Here is a 20412-nt window from a genome sequence, read left to right on the forward strand (position 1 = left end):
TATCTGTACATGTCTAATTGAGTGTAGTATCACACAACAGTAACACACTTTTCTCTCATCAGGGACTCCGACTGCAACCGCAAACTAAAAAATGTGAGTTATTGCTCTTTTTTTTTTTCTTTCTCCTGCATTAACTTCAAGGCCAGTGTGTTTAGCATTTATAAAATACACCAACCAACCTTATCTATTCTTCCCAGGTGCTGAACACAGTGTTCTGGCTGGGGAAGGCTGCCAGCGGCTGCGCCTCCTACACTGGCCCTAATCTCAACCTCAAGGAGTTTGAAGGGCTTCTTGCTCAAATGAAGATGGTGAGTGAACACAGTGATGAGGACAGAGAAGGGGGAAGGGAGACAGATAGACTGATAAGAGCATAGAGGAGGTGCAGGGGGTGGATTTGTTAGTTTCCTGTCTTTGTTGGGGTGCAGGAGACAGGAGAAAACACATCTTTGTTTTTGTTAGACCACAGCTACTCCTATTTCAGGGAGAGTCAGATAGAGAGGAGACAGGATATAGTTAAGCAAGAAGCTTGGCTCTTTAAATTTTATCTTTTGGATCAATTAGGGTCCATTTAAATTAGTTAATCTTTGCAGTTTAGAGTTCTTATCTTCTTTTTTTCAGTTTTCTTTAATTTGTCAGTCAGTTTCCCCTCCTTCACCTCTTTTGTATCTTATCTCCAATTAATTTCTTCTCTCACTTGTGTCCTCTAAAGTTATTTTCTTTTTGCATCTTTACTACTTTATGCAGTTGTTCAGATATGTTACTGTTGTCTGATGCAGTGCATTGTGTGCAGGACATTACATCTACATGCTGGCATCAGTGACTCTGTTACTGTGTAGACACACTGTTATGAACCAGATAACTCAAGAATGATGTATAGTTAAAAACTTAAACCACAGGTAATCCATGTGGAGTACACAAGCTGATTACATCTAAATTTTAATGAGGGAACACTGATTTCCCAGACTTTAAGCTAACAAGTTCAGATTATACCAGGTATGTAGCATGCAAAGACAAACATGTGGGTATGAAAAATATTTGCTTTTCAACATGATAACAATAAATAATACAAACTTCATACTTGCACTACAGGTGCAATGATCTGATGAATTGATGAGTTTCATAAATTTGCATAATAAGGAGGTAAATTTGTGTTAGCATTCTTGACACCAAACTATTAACAATGTGAGCAGTGTGTTCTTTAGTCATGGAGATTATGGTGGGATATAAAAGAAGTGCCTCTTGTTCATGTGTGTGTTTGTAGGAGAGTGATGAAGGAGGTGACAGTCCACAGAAACGCAGTGTTAGAGACAGCGGCTATGACTGCTGGGACTCTGAGAGGAGTGAGTCTCTTTCCCCTCCACGACACACTCGTGACAACTCCCTTGACAGGTGAGAAACATCTGTCAACACACACACGCACATAACCCAAATATGTGGACACGTGAGGAGTTCGATGCACGTGTTGACATAAAACTTACATTTGCTTTCAAATAAATGTACCGTGTGTCGATTTAGTTGAAACTATATGAAACTGTAATATGTTTTTCTGGTCTGTTTTCTTTTGTTTTGGACAGTCTGGACTCTTTTGGCTCCCGCTCACAGCACAGTCCGTCTCCAGATGTGGTGAATCGTGGCAACAGTGACGGTTGGTTCTGTTAAACATCTCTCAAGTAGAAAAAATTTAAGTTTTGGACTTTGGAGAAAGCCAGGCGAGCTTTTTCCCCTTCTGCCAGTCTTTATTCTAAGCTAAGCTAACTGCATCCTTAACACACAAACATTAGAACGGTATCATCTTCTCATACAACTCTAAAAAAGACAGCAAAGAAGAGCAGTTCCCAAAAAGTCTAACTAGTCCTCTAAAGCAGCAATACAGAGTCACTCATCCATAAATAGTCTGACTGCGGTTCTTTAACATGTTGGAGTTTTAACCTTGGTATGTTATTGCCAGTCAGACCGGCTGTGGACAACAGCTGAACATCTCAGCCCGTGTGTGTGTGTGTGTGTGTGTGTGTGTGTGTGTGTGTGTGTGTGCTGGAGGTGTCACAGGCATCCTGTTTGTGTCTTTTATGTTGACAGTATATGTGTGCAGCAGGGTGACAAAAAAAACACTATTCCAGAGCCGGGAATAGACTCCCTACTATTTTCCCTACATTTCCCAGAGGTCACAGAGATGGTGTGCTGCTTTACCAAGTAATATTTATTACCCAACAAGAAAGATTGGCAGAGGATATAGTTTTTTATTTCTCTGTCTGTATGTCTTTTTGGAGTATACTGCATGAAAAGGTTGTCAAAGGGTTAACAAGAGAAGAGGTGATCAATGTGTTTTTCTGATCAGTCATATAATGGTGATTTGATTTTAGTAGTGATGATTCTGGTTGGTCATGGAATAGAAGGAATTATTAACTTTTGGTGAACAAGAAACATGGAGCCATATGTCTTGATAACTGTATCATGTTTGGAAAGATTATTATGCAAGGACCAATTAATTGTAGTTTCTCAAAGTCCTGACAAACTTCAAAATACCTCAAACACTCTTTTCTCTTTTACGTGTCATCTCCCTTTGTTGCCCAGGGCGAGGCAGTGACTCGGAGGCTGATGCCCCCAGCAGGAAGCCAGATGTGCGGAAGGATGACATGTTGGCCAGGCGGACCGCCAGCAGTGAATCCAGAAGCTCCATCCCCTTCAACCAGTTTCTTCCTAACCGGACCAACGCCAGCTCCTACATCCCCACTCCACGGCGAAAACCACATGCAGAGGAGGGAGAGCAGCGGAGGTAACAGCCAACACATGAATACAATAAATAATTCTAATGTAAATGAAATGTATGATATTAAGAGCTACAAAAGAAAATACAAAAAACTGAGCAGAAACAACGAAAACACACACAAATGTACAGACATACAAACTTTCATCATCCCTAATCTTTCCCTGCCATTACACACTATTCCCTAGTTGCCCTCCAGAGCAGGGCAAAAGAACTGGACTGCACAACAAAACTCCCAAGACTGTCACTTGGGCCTTTGAGAACAATGGGGAAAAACCAAAACAGGAAGAGGAGAAGGTGACCCAGGAAGTGTTGGAGCAGAGGAAGCTGCAGAAGTTGGAGAAGGCAGGAATTAAAGTTTTACCTGCTGCTGTTCGCTACAGCAGGTCAGAGAGGACGGGCATGAGATCTGCTGCTGTCATTGTTGCTTCAACAATTTTGGTCGTGTTCACTAATGAAAAGTTGTGATGGTAATTTTGTCTGTGGTTTGCTGTGACGCTGTGTCTATCTGCAGTTTGGCTACTTTATGATTAAGTTTTATGTGATAGCATACTGGTTTGTGGAGTGACTAATGACTAAGTGCTTGCTCGTTGTTGGTGTTATGGGAGAGAGAAGCATGAGAGAGGTTGATCCAACCATGTCAGTTGGTTATAGTGGAGTAGAGGTTTCAGTGGACGAGGACTGCTACCTGATTGAGCGACTGCTTTTGGGTTGATGTGTCAAAAATTCTTATTCTCTGGAGCACGTTATGATATATATTCGATTGCAAACTTCGATTAATCAAAAGGACCTGCTAACAATATTTGTGGGCAAACGCTGAGTTTGAATTTTGCACGTCACTACTTTTGCTCACAAAGTGACAGGATGGATTTTCAATCATCTCTGAAATGACCATGCTACATCATCCCGTCTCCAACTCCAGCCCTCCCACGATGGAGGAACAGGAAGTAAGGTCACCGTCTCCAAACATCATCCTTCGTTGTGAAAACGACTTTTTGAGCTCTCAGAAATCTGCCTGGGATTCCTCCTCTGACGGGGAGGAGGAAGCAGAGGTGCGGAAAGTCCCAGATGTTCGTAGAGATGACCTAGCGTCCAGACGAGCTCATCGCGGCCCGGTTGCTCCCAATGTGCACCAGTTCCTCCCTCCACCCGTATGTAGCAACAAGGACCGAGAGCGGTGGGAGGGCATTAGACGGGCCTCACAGCAAACACTGCAGAAGACGGAGATCAGGTTAGCTGTGTATGATTGTGTGTGTGAATTTGCCTCTTTTCTTCCATTTCCTCTAACTCACCTCTAAATATTCTTAACCATTTTTCTTGCTCTTTCTTTCTTTGTGTGTTGCGGACACTTGTGGTTTGATGTGTGTGCTCCACTGTGATGTGTAACATGTGCCGTGTGATACGACTGTACTGGCCTTGTGATTGGACAGTGAGAAGGAAACATTCCCTGACATCATTACACGCAGAGACAACCCGTTCCTAAACTCTGCCCCTCGCCACAAGGAAGAGGAGGAGGAGGATGAGGAGGAAGCAGGAGAAGAGGGAAGGGTAAAGGCGATGCCAAACAAGCAGAAGGATGACCTGGCTCGTAGGCGGGCACAGAGTAGGCCCCTCCCTCACAGGGATGGACCAATGAGCTTTGTTTCTGCCTCCATGAGCCAGGCAGATATGAAGAAGTGGGAGAGACTCAAGATGACTGAACCCAGGTGCCCAACACACACTCTCTGTTTCCGCACACATGCAGTACAAAGCACTTATATGCTATATGTCCCGTGTGTGGTTTGTTAATGACTGTGTGTAGCAAAGCTGATGAGAGAATGTGCAGCTCGTGTGCATTTGCTTCTAGTTTTTGCTCCAGTCTTGAGCAGCTCATTGTAGGCAGAAGAGTGCCATAAATCTGCACACAGGTAACCAAGCAAACTTACATATGAAACAATCAGCAGCTTGAATATAAGTGGGGGTTTAATATTTCGGCTGAAATACAGTTGAATCCTCACCAAACTGCACAAAATACACATTGTTTGAAAGCTCAGAGCCTAGTGAGTGTATCTCTGTCAGCCATTTTAAAATCCCAATGTCTTTGTAGCAACATTATCTGTTGTTTGCAAAAAAAGGAGGCGCATGCCAGAACAGCAAAAATCGCAGCTTAAGTTTAATTCTGACATTTTCACAGTAAACTACAAAGAGCTCCCATTCAGGAGAGGAGCATGACTGTAATCAAAAGGGTTCAAGAATACTGAACATTTTGTTTTGGGTACGTCAGGTGGTAATTTGTGAGGGGGCAGGTGAATATTCAAATACAGTCATTTGAATAATTTGAATTTGCCCCGGTCACAAATAAATGTAGCTGAAAGGCTAAATATAGCTGAAATAGTCTATGTAAAAACATAAGTTTCTAGGCCCAGTCAGGACATACTCGTAAAACAGCAAATTTTTGGATTAAATGTATAATTAATAATTAGTTTAAGTTTTAATTTTTGGGCTTCAGAGGTGCTGGCAGGTTTTATTACCTCTGGACAGAGTCATGATAACTTTTCCCCCTATTTCCAATCTTTATGCTAAGCTAAGGTAACCAGCTGCTGCTGTAGCTTCATATTTTCTGCAGGTATAAATCTTCTCACTATCAGCAATAGAGCAAAATGTCAAACTATTACTTTAAGTAAGTTATCAAGCAAAAAAATGCCCAATATTCATTTGTTACAGCTTCAAATGTGAGACTTTGCCACTTTTCTGTGTTATATGATATCATTATAAATTGAATATCTTTTGATTTTTGACGCTTGGTCAGACAAAACATTCAATCTGAAGATGTCGCCTTGGGCTCTGGGAAATCACAATGGGAATTTTTCCTGTGTTCACTGACATTTTATACAAGACTTGATTAGTTTAGTGACCAAAAAATGATCAACAGGTTACACTGTAATGTAAATAGTTGTTTGTTGCAGCCTTAAAAGTAAATAAAGTATACTTGAGCCAGAATTAAGAACATGTCACTGAAGTCCCCTCCTCTAACAATCTTATATTGTTAGAAACACAGAAAAAAAACAACTAAAAAAATACTTTCCTCATCTAGCTGCAGCTTTATATATGTCTAGACTTACTTTCCCCTCTCTCCTTGTCTCTGTTCTCCCCATGTTCTCATCTGCTTGTTTATTCTCCTCATTATTGTGCACTTCAGTCCTCTTCAGTCTTCTTTGACAGGCATTGAAACAGAGTAGGGAATTGGCCCGTGTGTATGAGACTCTGTGTGTGTGACGAAAAAAGAAAAGAGGCGACTGTTGGCTGTGAGCACTGCTTTGGCTTTGTTTCTCTCTCTCTGTGCTGATGTCATTAGATAGGATAAAGAGTTTTTTGTGTTCCCAGAGGAGCGGCAGTTAGCGGGAAATTGTGGCTACCTAGAGTAGATAAGAAAGCGTGGCATGCATATGTGAATTTACGTGTGTTGAAGTGATTTAAGTACACAACCCCATGCTTTTGTCCTCTTCTGTCCATCCACACTTCCTGTCTGATTCATCATTTCCACCTCATCCTTCCTTTGTATTCACAGTCTGATCCTTTGTTTCTAGTTGCTCATGATTTCTTTTCCACTGCCTCTTCTCCCCCTGCTCTTTTGCTGGCTGTTGTTGTGTGTGTGGGTGTATTTGTGTGTGTGTTCATTTGTGAGGTTGTTATATCTACAGTGAGGCTAGCCCGGCACCTGTGTGTCAGGCTTGTCTGGAGAAAAATTATGGAAGTCCTTTCAGCGGATCAGCAAAGGCTGGACGAAGTCAAAGCAAAGTTGTGACCTTTGGGGGCGTGACTGAGATTGAGCAGCCAATAGACACAGTCACATCAAATGAAGGGGAGGAGACGGAGTTGCTAAGACGACTCCTTTCCAAGGCAACTGTAGCCATGCCTACAATTGGCCTGGGCTCCCAGCTTTCAGAGCGGGAACGCAGGTATGGACGAGGCCAAGTGCAAGACAACTTAGGCTACAGTGGCTCGAATCCAAAGTCACTTGCATTATTATGGACTGCATTGAGAAATAAATAGTTCCTTTTCTGTTGCATTACATATTAATTGGTTAAATTTAATTGCTTGCCAGTGTCATTTTAGGAAATGTCATTTCAAGCCTATTTGAATTAGTAAATTAGGTAGTTTGGCTGCGCCTCTCTGCATTGTACTGATTTGCTTGTAGTTTTAATAAGAAACAAAGGTTTACTCACACACACTCACACAAACACAGACACATGCATGTACAGTAAACCTTACTGTGATCGACCGACCAATACTGGATTTTTGAGGCCAATATATCAAAATGTAAGATTCATTTTTTTAATCTAGTAACAGTATATAATTTTCATAAGGATCTCTTAAGTTAGTTTTTTTCTTTAAGCTGTGACCATGATGTGGATTGAGTAGGACATTATCCACATACAAAATAAACTTTTCAGTGCTCTCTGGCTGACGAACATTGTGATAGAGACACTATGTACAAACTACCTCAGACGCCTCTTTGGCATTTCTGTACAGCAATTTCCTGTCATTGATCGTCCGGTGTTTATGCTGATTCTAATATATATGTGAACCTAATACTTGCCAAGATATCAGCCCAGTCAATCTAGCCTGATGAGAAAAAAACAAAAACAGTATCAGTTTATTTCTCACATGTTCACTTGAGTGTGAAAAAACTTTGCCTTACAATTGTGATGTATGCACATTTTTCATTTTTACATATGTTGAATTTTTATCCTTTTACTTTTCTAATCCCTTTTTGACATTAGTCTTCTAGCACAGGTTTAGGAGCATGCCACGTTGCATTTCACTACACATATTGCTTGTGTATGTGAGAAGTAAACCAGTGAGTCCTTGAACCCTTCTAATGTACAGTATGTTTTTTATATTTTTTAAGTGAATTTCTGGTCAGAGCAAAAGCCTCACTTTATAAATGGGGGTTGTCACAAGACTCTGATGGTCAAAGTGTCTGTGTGGCTCAAAATCTCATTGTGGACTTTTCTGTTTGTTTTGTTTTTTAGTAAATTTGCATTACTTTTGCATGTTTTCTGAAAATACAGTCAGTATTCTGACCACCTGCCCTGCGTTTCTGCATGTACATGCCTGGATTTTAAGGCTATAGTTGCAAGTTTGGATATAGATTATCCATCATTGATGCTGCAGTTAGACCTTTATGCAATGCTCTCACAGCCAGGTTGATGGAGCTGACCTCAGTCAAACTCTCCCTCCTTCTGCTGACCTCCCACCCTGGACCCCTGAGGTTGCTCTGACTCCTGCTGAGCTGGATGCTCGTTTGGCTCAGTACGAAAAGAGAACAGAGGAGGACGATGAGGAGGAACAGGAAAGGATCCCAGATCTGCAGAAAGACGATATGATGGCAAGGAGGACAGGTGTTTTCCATAAACAAAGCACTGCTACCACAGTGACTTACAACCGTTTCCTGCCTCTGCCTGGCTCCAAACGCTGCACACAAGAGGAGGACACCACTGATGCTGCTCCGCGGAACAAAAAGGAAGTGCAGACCGACAGAAACAAGAAACTGAATGTCAGGTGGGCTGAGATTTGTTTTGGACAGTGTCTAACAGTGTGCAGAGAGCACTAACAAGCTTGGTGTGGTTTGCATCCTCAAGTAGATTCTACAACTCGATGATTAGTTATTTCAACTACAGTAGTTTCTCTCACAGAGTGGAGCAACAGCAACCCAGAGTTCACATGGAAGCACCTCAACCGCAGCCTGACGCAACGGTGATCCGATCAACATCTCACAGCGAATGTGAATATGAGGATGATGAGGATGAGTATGATGAAAATGAGCCTATGCCGGACGTGGAGAAGGATGATATGATGGCACGAAGGACCGGGTCTTTTCAAAAACCTGTTGCAGTCAGAACAAATCAGTCCTTTAATCAGTTCCTGCCTGTACCTGGATCAGTTAAATATAACATCAGCCCAGTGTCTGCGATGAAGCAGCTACACAGCAGACCTAAGTTCGCAGAGAAGATGGCTTGTGAAAGGTATTTACTTACTGTCTGACTGATGAAGCGATTGTGGTGTTGGTCAACTACTACAGCTAACAAAGCATATTTTACTGGCAAAGATGAAGGTTTAATCATGTTCTCAAGTTTTATGGCCTGCAGTACTAACATTAGGTCCTGGTGGATGATTTAGATCCTGACTTGATGGTGTTGTTGTTTTGGTTCCAGCATGTTTGAGTGCCTGCAGCTGCATGTCTGATGTGGTTTCATTTGTATTATTTGTATATCCAAGGACTGGTAGATTTGATTTGTTGTTGTGGTCGGACTCTTGCAGCTCTGTTTCTCACATGCTTTGGGTCAGTTTGTGCTTGGTTTGGACTCCTCTGGCCTTATATTTCCTTGTTGAGGTTGTTAACTTTGGTTTTGTTAGGCATCACTTTGATTGTTCACTTTCGGTGGAGTATGAAACGATGTTGGCTGGCTACCGACGCCTGTTATCTTTGTACTTTTAAGTGTAAATCACTGCTGAATCACATGATGACGAAAACTGTTGCTGCACTACGCTCTAGTGGTTGAAACTCTCAAAGGGTTGGTTCACCCAAATTACGTAAAAAATAACCCTCAAACAGAACAGGTGTGTAATTACCTAATAATTGCTTTGTAAATTTTCTGGATTTGAATTTTACTTTAATTATAGGAACAATTAACATTTCTTTAAAATAACTCCACTTAATATTAATTTATTGTTGAACTCTTTAGTCTCCACATATGTTAACTTGCCTGAGGACATACTTTACATTTTTCCGTGTTCACTTCAGCCACTGTGTATTAAATAAAAGACACGTAGTTCTTCCCAGTAAACTTCCTTGGAAATTATGGACCTGTAAAATAAACAGAAACAAACATTTTTTTATATTACCTCTAATGTCGTCTAGCCAGACAGATAGCTATGGTTTATTTTCCCAGATTTTGAGATACATATGTTTATTATGTGAATGAGGAATTTGTAATTTGGGTGAAATGACATGTAATCTGGCCACTCATTTATCTCACAGCAGGTTTTTGCTTTTGACAGTTCATAGAAACTGACATTAACTACCGGGGTGTGGTCACAAGTACAGGCCAGCTGCAGTCTTCTGTTGTCTGTGATGCTGTCTTGATTTACACTTTAATCTGTGTGGTTTGGTAATCTTGGCCTTGTCACTGGATTTTAGCAGCATCGTTACCGTAGCAGCAGAACCTCAGGCCCCGCCTCCTGCAGCCCCAACCAGCCCCAAGTGTGCAGAGCTGAGGGAGAGGCAGGAGGAGGAGGATGGAAAGCAAGAGGGAGACATGACAGTCCCTAACACCTCTGTCACAGATGTGACTGAACCTTGTCCATCCCTCACCCCTCCACCCAGTCCTGCTGCTGCCCGGGTCTGTAAAGTGGAGGCAGAGTTGGAAAAGCAGAGTGTGGAGGACATAATTGAGGAAAGAGAGGAAGAGAGAAAAAGGGATGTGGATGAGCAACCACGAAAGAAACCGTTCTGGCTGGAGGACGATGATCTACCTCCCATAATGTGAGATGCCCGTTGAAGCTTCACTTCAAGTTTTTTTTGTTTTAGTTTCACATATTTACTAGATCTGTGAATGGAAGTGATCAAGATGATTACTATCTACTAGTGTTCTTGCTGCAATGATGGCAAATGTTTAATTGAAGATGACGATACCACTCCTACATAACCCCTCCCCTATAACCCCTCCCCTTTCCTTCACCTTTCCTCTCATTCATTTTATTCTGTCATTGTTTTAGGATGAGCCGGCGAGTTGCTTTTATGTCTGAGGACACAGAGTAAGTCTTTCAGCGTGAACCTGGAAGAGCTTCTGCATGACAACATATGCACGTTGTGCATGTTCGATTTCAGTCCAAAGTACAGTCAGTCCAAAAATATATAAATATATGACACAATAACTCTGTAGTTATTACTTATTACTAACATCCAGTTATTGTCATATTGAGCTTTTAAGTTGTATTTTTCATGTAATTCTGTCAGTGGTGGAAGAAGTACTCATATCTTTAACTTGAGCAAGTAGCAATACAGCAGTGTAGAAATAATGTTACAGGTAAGAATAGAGTAGTGTTATTAAATTATACAACCAAAAAGTAACATTACTCATTATGAAAAATGGCTCATTTCAGAATAGTGTATATTATATTATTGGATTATAATTATTGATGTTAATGTGTTCATGTTGCAGCTGGTAAAGGTGGAACTCACTTTACATACTGTTAGATAGTAACATTAACTTATGGTGATACATCATAACATATTTTTTTATTATATTTTGTTGTATTAAGAATTATAGCGAAGTTAAAGTAGCTTTCAATGGAAATACACAAGTAAAAATACCTACAAGTTATATATTTACTGTACATATAGTACAGTAAGTGTACTTTCCACCACTGAATTCTGTTATGTAATCTTTTGGTTGTTTTGTTTAAATTAAGTTAAAGTAGTTATATATGCTAATATAAACTTCTCAACTAACACAGTATTATTAATTTGAATGAATCTGTTTGGCTTGCCAATTACAGTTTATTAATTTGCTCAGTTGCTTGTTTATAATTCCTTTGTGATTAATTTATGAATCAATAACATATGTTTGTTACTGTGTGGAGGTGTGGGGCAACTCATACGCAACTAATATAAATCCACCATATGCAGAAAAGAACATTAAGAATGATAGTGGACTGTTATTGGTGGTGTATGTCTTGATAAGTGTTCATATCTTGTACCAAAAAGGTAATTACCAACAGACCATCTTTAACTGTCATCTATCTATTTTAAGAAAGGGGGAAGATTTTTTTTGGCGTCCCTGCTCCTTTTTATTGTTGAATGTGTTTTGTTTTTTTTTTTAAATTGAAGTTTACATCTTGTTGAAATTTTGCGTTGGAAACCAAAGTAAACAATGAATGAAATAAATATAAATCTTTGCTGTTTTCCATAGCCAAGTTGGACAGAGTGAGCATGCTGGGTCAAGTGGTTAAGTGATTTATACAAGATTATCCTCTCTTTCCTGTCTAGGAGTGTGAGTATGAGTGACATACTTAACGAGGAAGAGGTGGGACACTTACCTCCACTGAGCCAGTCACGATATGAGCGCATGCATGAACAGTACAACAGCTTTCAGGAAGATGAGGACCACTGGCAAAATGTAAGAAACTTATGACATTAAAACAGATTAAGATAGCTGTATCCATTCAAATAATAGAGGGAGAAATATTGTGTCCACAAGCATATTCAAATGACAGCAATATCCTTTATAACGCTGCCATTATTTGACACTGTGAACCTGTGACAGGACTTGGCACGCTGGAAGAATCGCCGTCGCAGCGCGTCACAGGAGCTGATCAAGAAAGAGGAAGAGAGGAAGAGGATGGAAAAAAGGATGAAGCAGGAGGGAAGTGACGGCAACAAGAGGAAAAGCATTAAGACATACAAAGAGATTGTGGAGGAGAAGTAAGGATGATATTGAGGCACTTTCTAGTGTCGCACATGGCAGTCTGCCAAAGTTAAACCTTGATCCTTGAATAGATAAACATACATTGTCAAAAACACTACCGTGACACCAAATGCTTTCTGTCTCTCTACTTACTCCTCTTTTCTAGGGAGCGTAGAGAAGCAGAGTTGTGTGAAGCTTACAGGAATGCAGCGACACCAGAGGAGGCAGCCATGGTTTTACAGCGTTACGCTCTCCGCTTCACCATCAGCGACGCAACACTTGACAGCCTAAAACTACCCAGATCCACCTCAAAACCCAAATCAGACCTAAATCGGGTGGACAAAGAGCACAAACACTCATCACCTATTCATGACTCATCAGAACCTCTGCACAAACCAGAGCCAGCTGCTATAACAGAACCGAAGCGCTCAAAACCTGAGGAGATGGAGAGAGAGACCACTGTTCAACAAGAGTCACAAGTTTCCCCAGTCAACAGTCCCCCCACCACAGTCACAAGCTCAGAAAATATACCACCTCAGTCATTAGAACTTGATGAACCTCAATCCAAACCCACAGAGTCTCCAACCACATATCAGAAACAACCGATTACAGGAAATGCACAGCCTCAGACCGAGCACACAGCGTCTCAGATTGCACATGTGCAGCCTCACACCACACAGCCACCACACACACTCCCTTCCCCTCCATCTGTAACCTCCAGACCCGTCCCCCTCCTGGCAGCCAAGCCCTACTGCCAGCCCAGGAGCACACCGTCTGGACACAAACCTGTCAAGGTGAGGGCGCGATATCAGTCGGTCACACCAGTCAGCATCATCTGATACTGGATCATTTCACCTCAGTGCCTGCCCTCACGCTTAAATTAAAGAGTTGTTTGCGGCTTTTAGGAAGTTTTACTATTTTGACATGTGTGCTGTTTTTGTTTCTCTGCATGCAGTTTGAAGGTGTGTTGAGTAATACGTCTGGTTAGCTCTGTCAGTATCAATTTCTATCAAAAAGCAGAAATGATCTCTGAGCCTTGAGAAGGAGTGCTCACCTTACTGACCAACATGTTGTGATTCAAATATTTAAAGTGATCGTTTCTCTACTGACCAGAACTAATTCAAGGTCGAACCTCTGATCCACTTCCTTTTATATTGGATACCATACAAATACTGTACAGAACTTGCATATTAGTCCCAGACTATCCTTGTGATCGTGATCTTTGTGTATGTGTCCCACTCAGATGGATGGATTGGTGCGAGTGAATGGAGAGGTGACAGAGGATTTACCTGTTTCCACTACACCTGCCCCCCCTCAGCTCTTGCCACAGGAGATTAAAGACGTGACCCCCAAACAGACGGACAAAGACATTACCCCCAAACAGACGGACAAAGACATTACCCCCAAACAGACGGACAAAGACATTACCTCCAAACAGACGGACAAAGACATTACCCCCAAACAGACGGACAAAGACATTACCTCCAAACAGACGGACGAAGACATTACCCCCAAACAGACGGACAAAGACATTACCTCCAAACAGACGGAGAAAGATGTTCCCCCTGAGGCGATGGTGAAACGGCAGGAGACGACAGAGCATCCACCACCTCTGCAGACAGAGAACTCAACCCTCTCCTCAGGCTCTGCCATCAGCTCCTTGATTGGAGGCCGAAACTGTATCATCACAACAACTATTGTTACAGAGCTCACGCAGACTCTGGTGGAGCCTCATCCCTCGGATATCCAAAGCAATGGACAGGTAATACTACAAGTGACGTGTACCTGTGTTTCTTTTGGTTTAACCCATTTCCTACAAATTGTACATACTTTACATTCCTACTGACCACTATCAAAAGGCTACCATTGTTTTTTGGAGATTGTTGAATAGGTGTTTTCCCTTCCAGGCAGACACTTGTTGCAGGTCTGATGTGTGCACTTTAAAATCCACTTGCAGAAACTTCAGTCTATCTTGAGAGAGGTGCTCCAGGTGCACAATGGTTGTTTACTGTCTGCATAGAAATACAGAAGAAAGTGGGAATTGTTTTCATGACTCTTCCATCTGGGAGCATTTAAGCTTTTATGGAAACCTTTTACACCTGAGACATCGTCAGTTCATTGTATTCATGTGCTGCATTGGAGAAAATTAAACCCTTGAGGTGAACCATGCACAAACATGGACATTATTAAAGGGATATGATGAATTTCAGTTCAGCAGCTGACTATGGTCCTGGAGTGTTGGAGTTCATTCATTCTTAATCTACATTACCACAAAGTGATAATACAAATATACCTAATGTCCCTATTGGGAAATTTGCCTTTTGTGCACAGTGCGTCTAAAAATAACAAATGCAACAGGGAATTCACAGACATAAAACACTGCAATAGGCAATTTAAAAAAAACAATTAAAGAATAGTGGACAGACATGAGCCTGAACTGAAACACTCCTCAGTTGTTCACTGTGATTGATGGCGTATGTAAAGCTAGTTTCGAGTCTCTTCGGGTTGATTTAAATATTGCATTTACATGAACTGAAACAAGTGACTGCTTGAGGAAAAACACATCAAAAACAAAATCTTGTGCTTTATTTAAAAAAAATGTTGAGCAGATATTTACGTATTATGTAATTTTCACAAAATTTGTTACAATGTCCAAAACTGCCAGTATGGTCCATTAAATATTTCAGAAAATATATATACGTAGAAACAGAACAAACACAGATTTAGTTCCAGTTTCCTGGCTTCCAGTAAATGTTTTATTAATTTAGCTGAATATTCAACTTTCAGGTCAATGGTACCACAGGTTTGTTTGGGACACCAGTGCAGGAAAAAAAGGCTCAGTCGGCTCCATCACCCAGCAGCATGCAAGAATATTCTCCCACTGTCACAGGTAACACTGCTTTACCCCAGAGAGGCTCGCTTTTCAGTCACTTATAATTTAAAGAATTATAGTTTATACTCTTGTAAATTTCAAACAAGTATCGTTTAATTTTCCCTGCTGATGTCTGTACTATTTCTTTTAGCAGATGTGGATGTTATTTTGTCTTTCTCTTCCACAGAGGGCCTTGAGGAGAGCAGTGTGACTGTGAGTATCTCAGGGCAGTTCCAGCTTGTTTTTTTCTGTTTCTCCTTCATTCTTAAATTTGACCCTGTCCTGACCCTTCGTCTCCAGCAGTCGCTGTAGTCATACTTGTCCTCTCACCTTTCCTCTCTTTCTGTCCTTTTGGTCCGTATACATGTATCTGTGTGTGTGTGTGCGTGCGTGTGTGTGTGTGTGTGTGTGTGTGTGTGTGCCCTTGTTGGTCGGGTCTGGTTAGATTGAGACCCCCATGTTGAACTTGGCTAAACGTGTTAATCACTGGGTCTGGGACCCCAATGAGGAGCGTAAACGCCAGGAAAGGTGGCAACAGGAGCAGGAGCGCCTCCTACAGGTACACTGGTGAAATGGTGTGTACGTGCATGGCCCTGGGAATGTTTAGCAGATAACTGAAGACACAGGCTCTTTTGGATGTTTGTATGTATGTATATGTGTTTAGATGCTTGTCATGTGTGTGTTTATGTGCAGTAGTTAATGTGTACAGTGTTTCTCTGCAGGAGCAATACCAGAGAGAACAGGAGAAGCTGAAGAAGGAGTGGGAAAAAGCACAGCTAGAGGTGGAGGAGGAGGAGCGAAAGCACAATGAAGAGGTACAAACACACAGAGTGACGCACTTAAATAAAACACAGTTTCCTGGTTTTGTTTGTTTTATATCTTCCTCTTTGTGTTTATTTTGTCTGTCCTTCTTCCAGGAGAGACGGATTCTGGAGGAGACTGTAACACCCCTCAATCCCACCAGTTTGTTGAACCAGCAGTCTGGTCACACAGACACGACTTCATCAGCTCCAGAAAGCAACAAGACAGAGCAGACAGATGTTGCCCTGCAGAAAAACAGCCAAAGCATCTCCACAGGAAACGAAGATCAGCATGAATCAAAGCTGCATTTTTTCCAGGGTGAGATTCATATAGAAATACGCACCAATTTGCAGCCGTTGTCCACATGTGTTTGTGCCAAGCTCAGTCAGTCAAGTTCAAACATGTATTCCTCAGAGTTTCTGTGATTAAGTTTTTTTTCACAATGTGTTTTTGCAGATTCTGTGTGTGATGGTGAATCTTCAAAGAAACAGGAACTGTGGAAGACAGCATCTTTAGACCGCAACCCTCAACTAAACCAGGCACATGTTGTTAAAAGGTATGCCAGGATTTTGTTGTTGTTGCCTTTCTGTTTTTCACATATTGGTAACACAGAAGAAAAAATGCTGTCCAGCTCCGAGAGAGGTTGATCATATGAATGGGTCTGAAATGCCCTTTTTCTATTTAACTGAGTTCCAGCTAATTTGGTCACATATAAAGTAATGTAGGAAGTAACTGTGGGTTAAAATCCATTAGCTGATGATCCATTAAGACTTAACTGATCACATAAAATCACAGTGACTTGGCCACTTCTCAGTGATGAGCAACAGGAATCCATGATACATCCTGCATCAATTCATACATTAAATACATGCTTTCCTTATGTATTTTCTACCTGTATTATAAAGTGTTAGCCATCTTTTCTTATTGAATGCCAAGATTTTAACAGAGGAGAAATGGCTGGAAGCGCTGCATGAGTGTATTTTATGTCCATGTGGCGACAGTTTGAACCGTGGATTATTCTACTGTAGCGATGACAAAAATGTTCTCATATTTTCTGAGTCACTCTTTCAAAGTGAATAATGTTCCCTTGTGAAGCAGCTCTTTTATTTACTACTCTATTTTATTCTTCCAATGTATTTATACAGTTGTTAAGTGAATTCATTTTTTTTGACCACAGGTCTGGATCGCATGATGTTGTGACAGGAAAACAGCAGTCCTCCTCCTCCTTACCCTCACCACAGCCTCCTTCACCCAGCAGGTAACGACCCACATGCACACATACAGAACTGCAGCTTTGAACGTCTTCAATGTGGCAAATTAAGACTGGTATTTGATTTCATGTCCATTTTTACACTGCTGTGTCTCTGTGTAGGTGTGTTAGTGGGAAGAGACTGTGTTCTGGTTGTTCTCAGCCTCTGGGAAAAGGAGCTGCCATGATCATTGATACACTGGGACTGTTTTTCCACATACAGTGTTTCAAGGTACTGTATTATTCTAGTACAAATGCACACTAATTGGGAAGCTTTATGCTTTATTTGACTTTATACAGGCGTTGGCTTCTGTATACAGCTTTTGAAGATGTACAAAATTTGCTAAAACATGTGAACTACTATCACAATCATCTCCAAGATAGTGAATGTACATGTATCATCTTCTGTGTTTGTGTGACATATTTATCCATATGAGGGGTTGTCTACAACAATCTTTTCTATGATTAATGTTCGTCGTTCACTGTATTTCTCTCGTCAGTGTGGAGTGTGTGGCGGGCAGCTGGGTGACGCCACTGCAGGGACTGACGTAAGGATTCGTAATGGACATCTGAGCTGTCATGAGTGCTACATTGCAACTCGGGGTGAGAACACACACATACATACAAAAAGACACACACAGACTGATGCACAATGGCACACACATATCCCGTCTTACATTAGTCGTGAGAGTTACCTGTTAACCACATTCATATACTTAAAAAGAAGAAGGGCGTGCAAGAGTCGACCAGCTTCTTACTCCACGTTTTCACATCTGCAGTTTATAGACATTCACAAAACCACAAAACCACAAAACCTGTCTGACAGTCTGCCTCGTCTGGAGTCCTGACAGGAACTATTTACTGCTTTCTGGCTTTTCTAAAGACTCTTCTTTTGATGCTTCTATTGGCCTAACCCTAACCTCTTCTCTAATCTAATTTTAAACTTTACTGATTAATATAAATGTCCCTAACCTTCAAAAAGTGGGGTTAATAGAGTAAACTGGACTGACAACATCAACTCACTAATGTCCTTATTTTAAAGGTCTGAGGAACTGGCTCCAACATGAATAAGATCAGACAGACATTCTCAACACTGCCATAATACTGACCTTATGCAACCTGCCCATTTTTTTTAATTCGTTGCATTTCTAGTTGAAGCTCACAAAGGCTGACACCATTATCTCTAACAAAGATTACAGATTAAAAAGACGATGACACAAAAGAAATTCATAATTTCAATAAGTTATGAGAGAAGACTGTTGCACAGATGTTAATGCCTTGTCATTTTGTGTGTGTCTGTGTGTGTGTGTGTGTGTGTGTGTGTGTGCGTGTGCGTGTGTGTAGGCAGGGGACAGCCCACCACACTATGATGACCTGCATTTGAACTGGAACCCCTCCATCACCGCTGTAGTCTGTGATTGGTGGAAAATGATTCTGGAACCTTGACTCACATTCTGGAACACTCTTGGAATCTCTTCGTAACTTCAGAATCATCGTGTTTTTTTTCACAAACAGCTTTATGGATGTTGCTGAGAGCAGAACTGGACTGACATGTGGACTAAATGGCACAACATCACATGCACATACAGTGTAGTATGTGCTTCTTAACTGTACACATGTAAACACTTCTTTTTATTATGTGTAGCATGGACATAATCAAGAAATCAGTGTGTTTAGGCCTTTGCACATCCATATTTAGCACAATCAAGACACTAAAATAAGAATCTGTACTGTCACAAGCTAAACATGTTACGCTACAAGCTAATCACTACTGTCTTTAACACATCATGGTTTCACAATCTTGATTCATTAATCCCTGCTTCTGCACTGATCACGTGACTCCACTCTCTGAGTGTGTTGTAAACTGGTTTTGGTTGGATAACTTGAAGTAGCTTGACCATTATAATGCCTTACTCATCATCATACTTTGTCATTCATTTTGGGTTTTGTGTTTACAGTTTTGCATGAAAGAAGAACATATATAAGTTATTGTGAGTATTGCTCAGATGGATAGTGCAGGTTTGATGTAGGTTGTTATCTTCCCAATGGTTGAACTTTAACTTTCCTCTTGTATGTTGTACATCATCATGATAGTTTTGAAGTTTTGGATATCTGGCAAACTAACACAAGCTTTTTCTTTATATTTCACTTGACAAGAATGGAAATGCATTATATTAAGTAATAATACTTTGACTTTTAAATATTTTCCCTTTAAGATGTTTTAGCCACTTTTATTCTCATAGACTGACTGCATTTGAATCAGTGCCTTATGTAATGAATGCGAGGGCTAGCGTACTTTATGTGCAGGAGTATTTCCACCCACAGACCTCTGGGTCTTGGCACATTGTGTGTGTGTGTGTGTGCGTAATGAGTGTGTGTGCATGTGTGTATGAAATCATGCATGTAGGTATGTATGCAAAGTGTGATTTGACTTGAAGCACAGTTCCATACCAGCAAAAAAAATGTTAATAGATCAGCCGCTCCTGATGACCGTCTGTTCTCTTCCACCTTTTCCCGTGAGCTATACCAATGACACAGTTATTTGCTGCTTCCCTATTAATTACCCCCTGATATTATATCAGTTCACAATGTCCTAAAATCTCTCCTTGTCTGCCTCTATCACAAGTGTTGCCTCCCCAGAGTCTGAGCTGAATTCCTCTCTGTGTTATTGCCTCTATCTGGACACGTCACAGCGTCTTCATCACTCAGAGGAATAGAGCACCTAGTCCATTGTCTTTTATAGCAAGTGTATGTTTATCAATAAAATATTTTAAATGGGATGCTGGGTCTGTTTTTTTCTTTGAGTTCTCTTCAATAAAACTGAACCCAAAGTTTGCAGTTTAAGAGATGAACACATTATGACTTTACAGAAAAGTGTCCTAGCATAGATAAACCTATATATAGTGGAGGTGGAGGTATTCAGATACTTCAGTAGTAAGATATTTTTACTGATGCATTGCTGTGTAAAATGCATTGTAATATTGTATCTGGTAACTAACAATTGACTGATTGTTTAAGTAATTTTTAAAGCAAAGGTATGAAAATTTCACTGCTACCACCTTCCCAAATGTGAATATTTGCTGGTTTTAGCTGGTTTGTAAACTCAACTGGTCAGACAAAAAAAGGTATCTGAATATGTGAAGATTTTACATTGAACAATCAATTGGTCATTCAAGACAATAACTGTCAGATCTGGCTTATTGTCTATTTATTGTAAGTCTGTTGCACAAGTTTTCATGACATTGTAGAAGTCTTTCTATTTTTTCTGCTCTAT

General features: G+C 40.8%; 1 protein-coding gene across 4 annotated transcripts in view; it reads left to right on the forward strand.

Moving 5' to 3' along the window:
- Positions 1–19918, forward strand: part of LOC111657349 (uncharacterized) — a 29063-nt gene extending 9145 nt beyond the window's left edge. Inside the window, exons 5-31 of one of the 4 annotated variants that reach the window (XM_023409485.1) lie at positions 63–93; positions 198–308; positions 1262–1389; positions 1575–1645; positions 2572–2773; positions 2953–3150; positions 3687–3995; positions 4195–4470; positions 6445–6702; positions 7949–8308; positions 8443–8772; positions 9948–10292; positions 10526–10564; positions 11799–11928; positions 12076–12233; positions 12383–13010; positions 13460–13978; positions 15004–15106; positions 15276–15301; positions 15534–15647; positions 15811–15903; positions 16006–16207; positions 16346–16445; positions 17067–17147; positions 17262–17370; positions 17639–17741; positions 18483–19918. In XM_023409485.1, the coding sequence (XP_023265253.1) occupies positions 63–93; positions 198–308; positions 1262–1389; positions 1575–1645; positions 2572–2773; positions 2953–3150; positions 3687–3995; positions 4195–4470; positions 6445–6702; positions 7949–8308; positions 8443–8772; positions 9948–10292; positions 10526–10564; positions 11799–11928; positions 12076–12233; positions 12383–13010; positions 13460–13978; positions 15004–15106; positions 15276–15301; positions 15534–15647; positions 15811–15903; positions 16006–16207; positions 16346–16445; positions 17067–17147; positions 17262–17370; positions 17639–17741; positions 18483–18508 (5050 nt within the window). In that variant the 3' untranslated portion in view covers positions 18509–19918. The remainder of the gene's footprint in view (positions 1–62; positions 94–197; positions 309–1261; positions 1390–1574; positions 1646–2571; positions 2774–2952; positions 3151–3686; positions 3996–4194; positions 4471–6444; positions 6703–7948; positions 8309–8442; positions 8773–9947; positions 10293–10525; positions 10565–11798; positions 11929–12075; positions 12234–12382; positions 13011–13459; positions 13979–15003; positions 15107–15275; positions 15302–15533; positions 15648–15810; positions 15904–16005; positions 16208–16345; positions 16446–17066; positions 17148–17261; positions 17371–17638; positions 17742–18482) is intronic. The other 3 variants (XM_023409486.1, XM_023409488.1, XM_023409489.2) reach the window with 3 other exon arrangements.
- The last annotated feature ends 494 nt before the right edge of the window (positions 19919–20412 follow it).

This window comes from Seriola lalandi, unplaced genomic scaffold (assembly GCF_002814215.2).
Source record: "Seriola lalandi dorsalis isolate HSWRI2012SDOR001 ecotype SW California unplaced genomic scaffold, Sedor1 jcf7180002054394, whole genome shotgun sequence".
Classification (NCBI taxonomy): domain Eukaryota; kingdom Metazoa; phylum Chordata; class Actinopteri; order Carangiformes; family Carangidae; genus Seriola; species Seriola lalandi.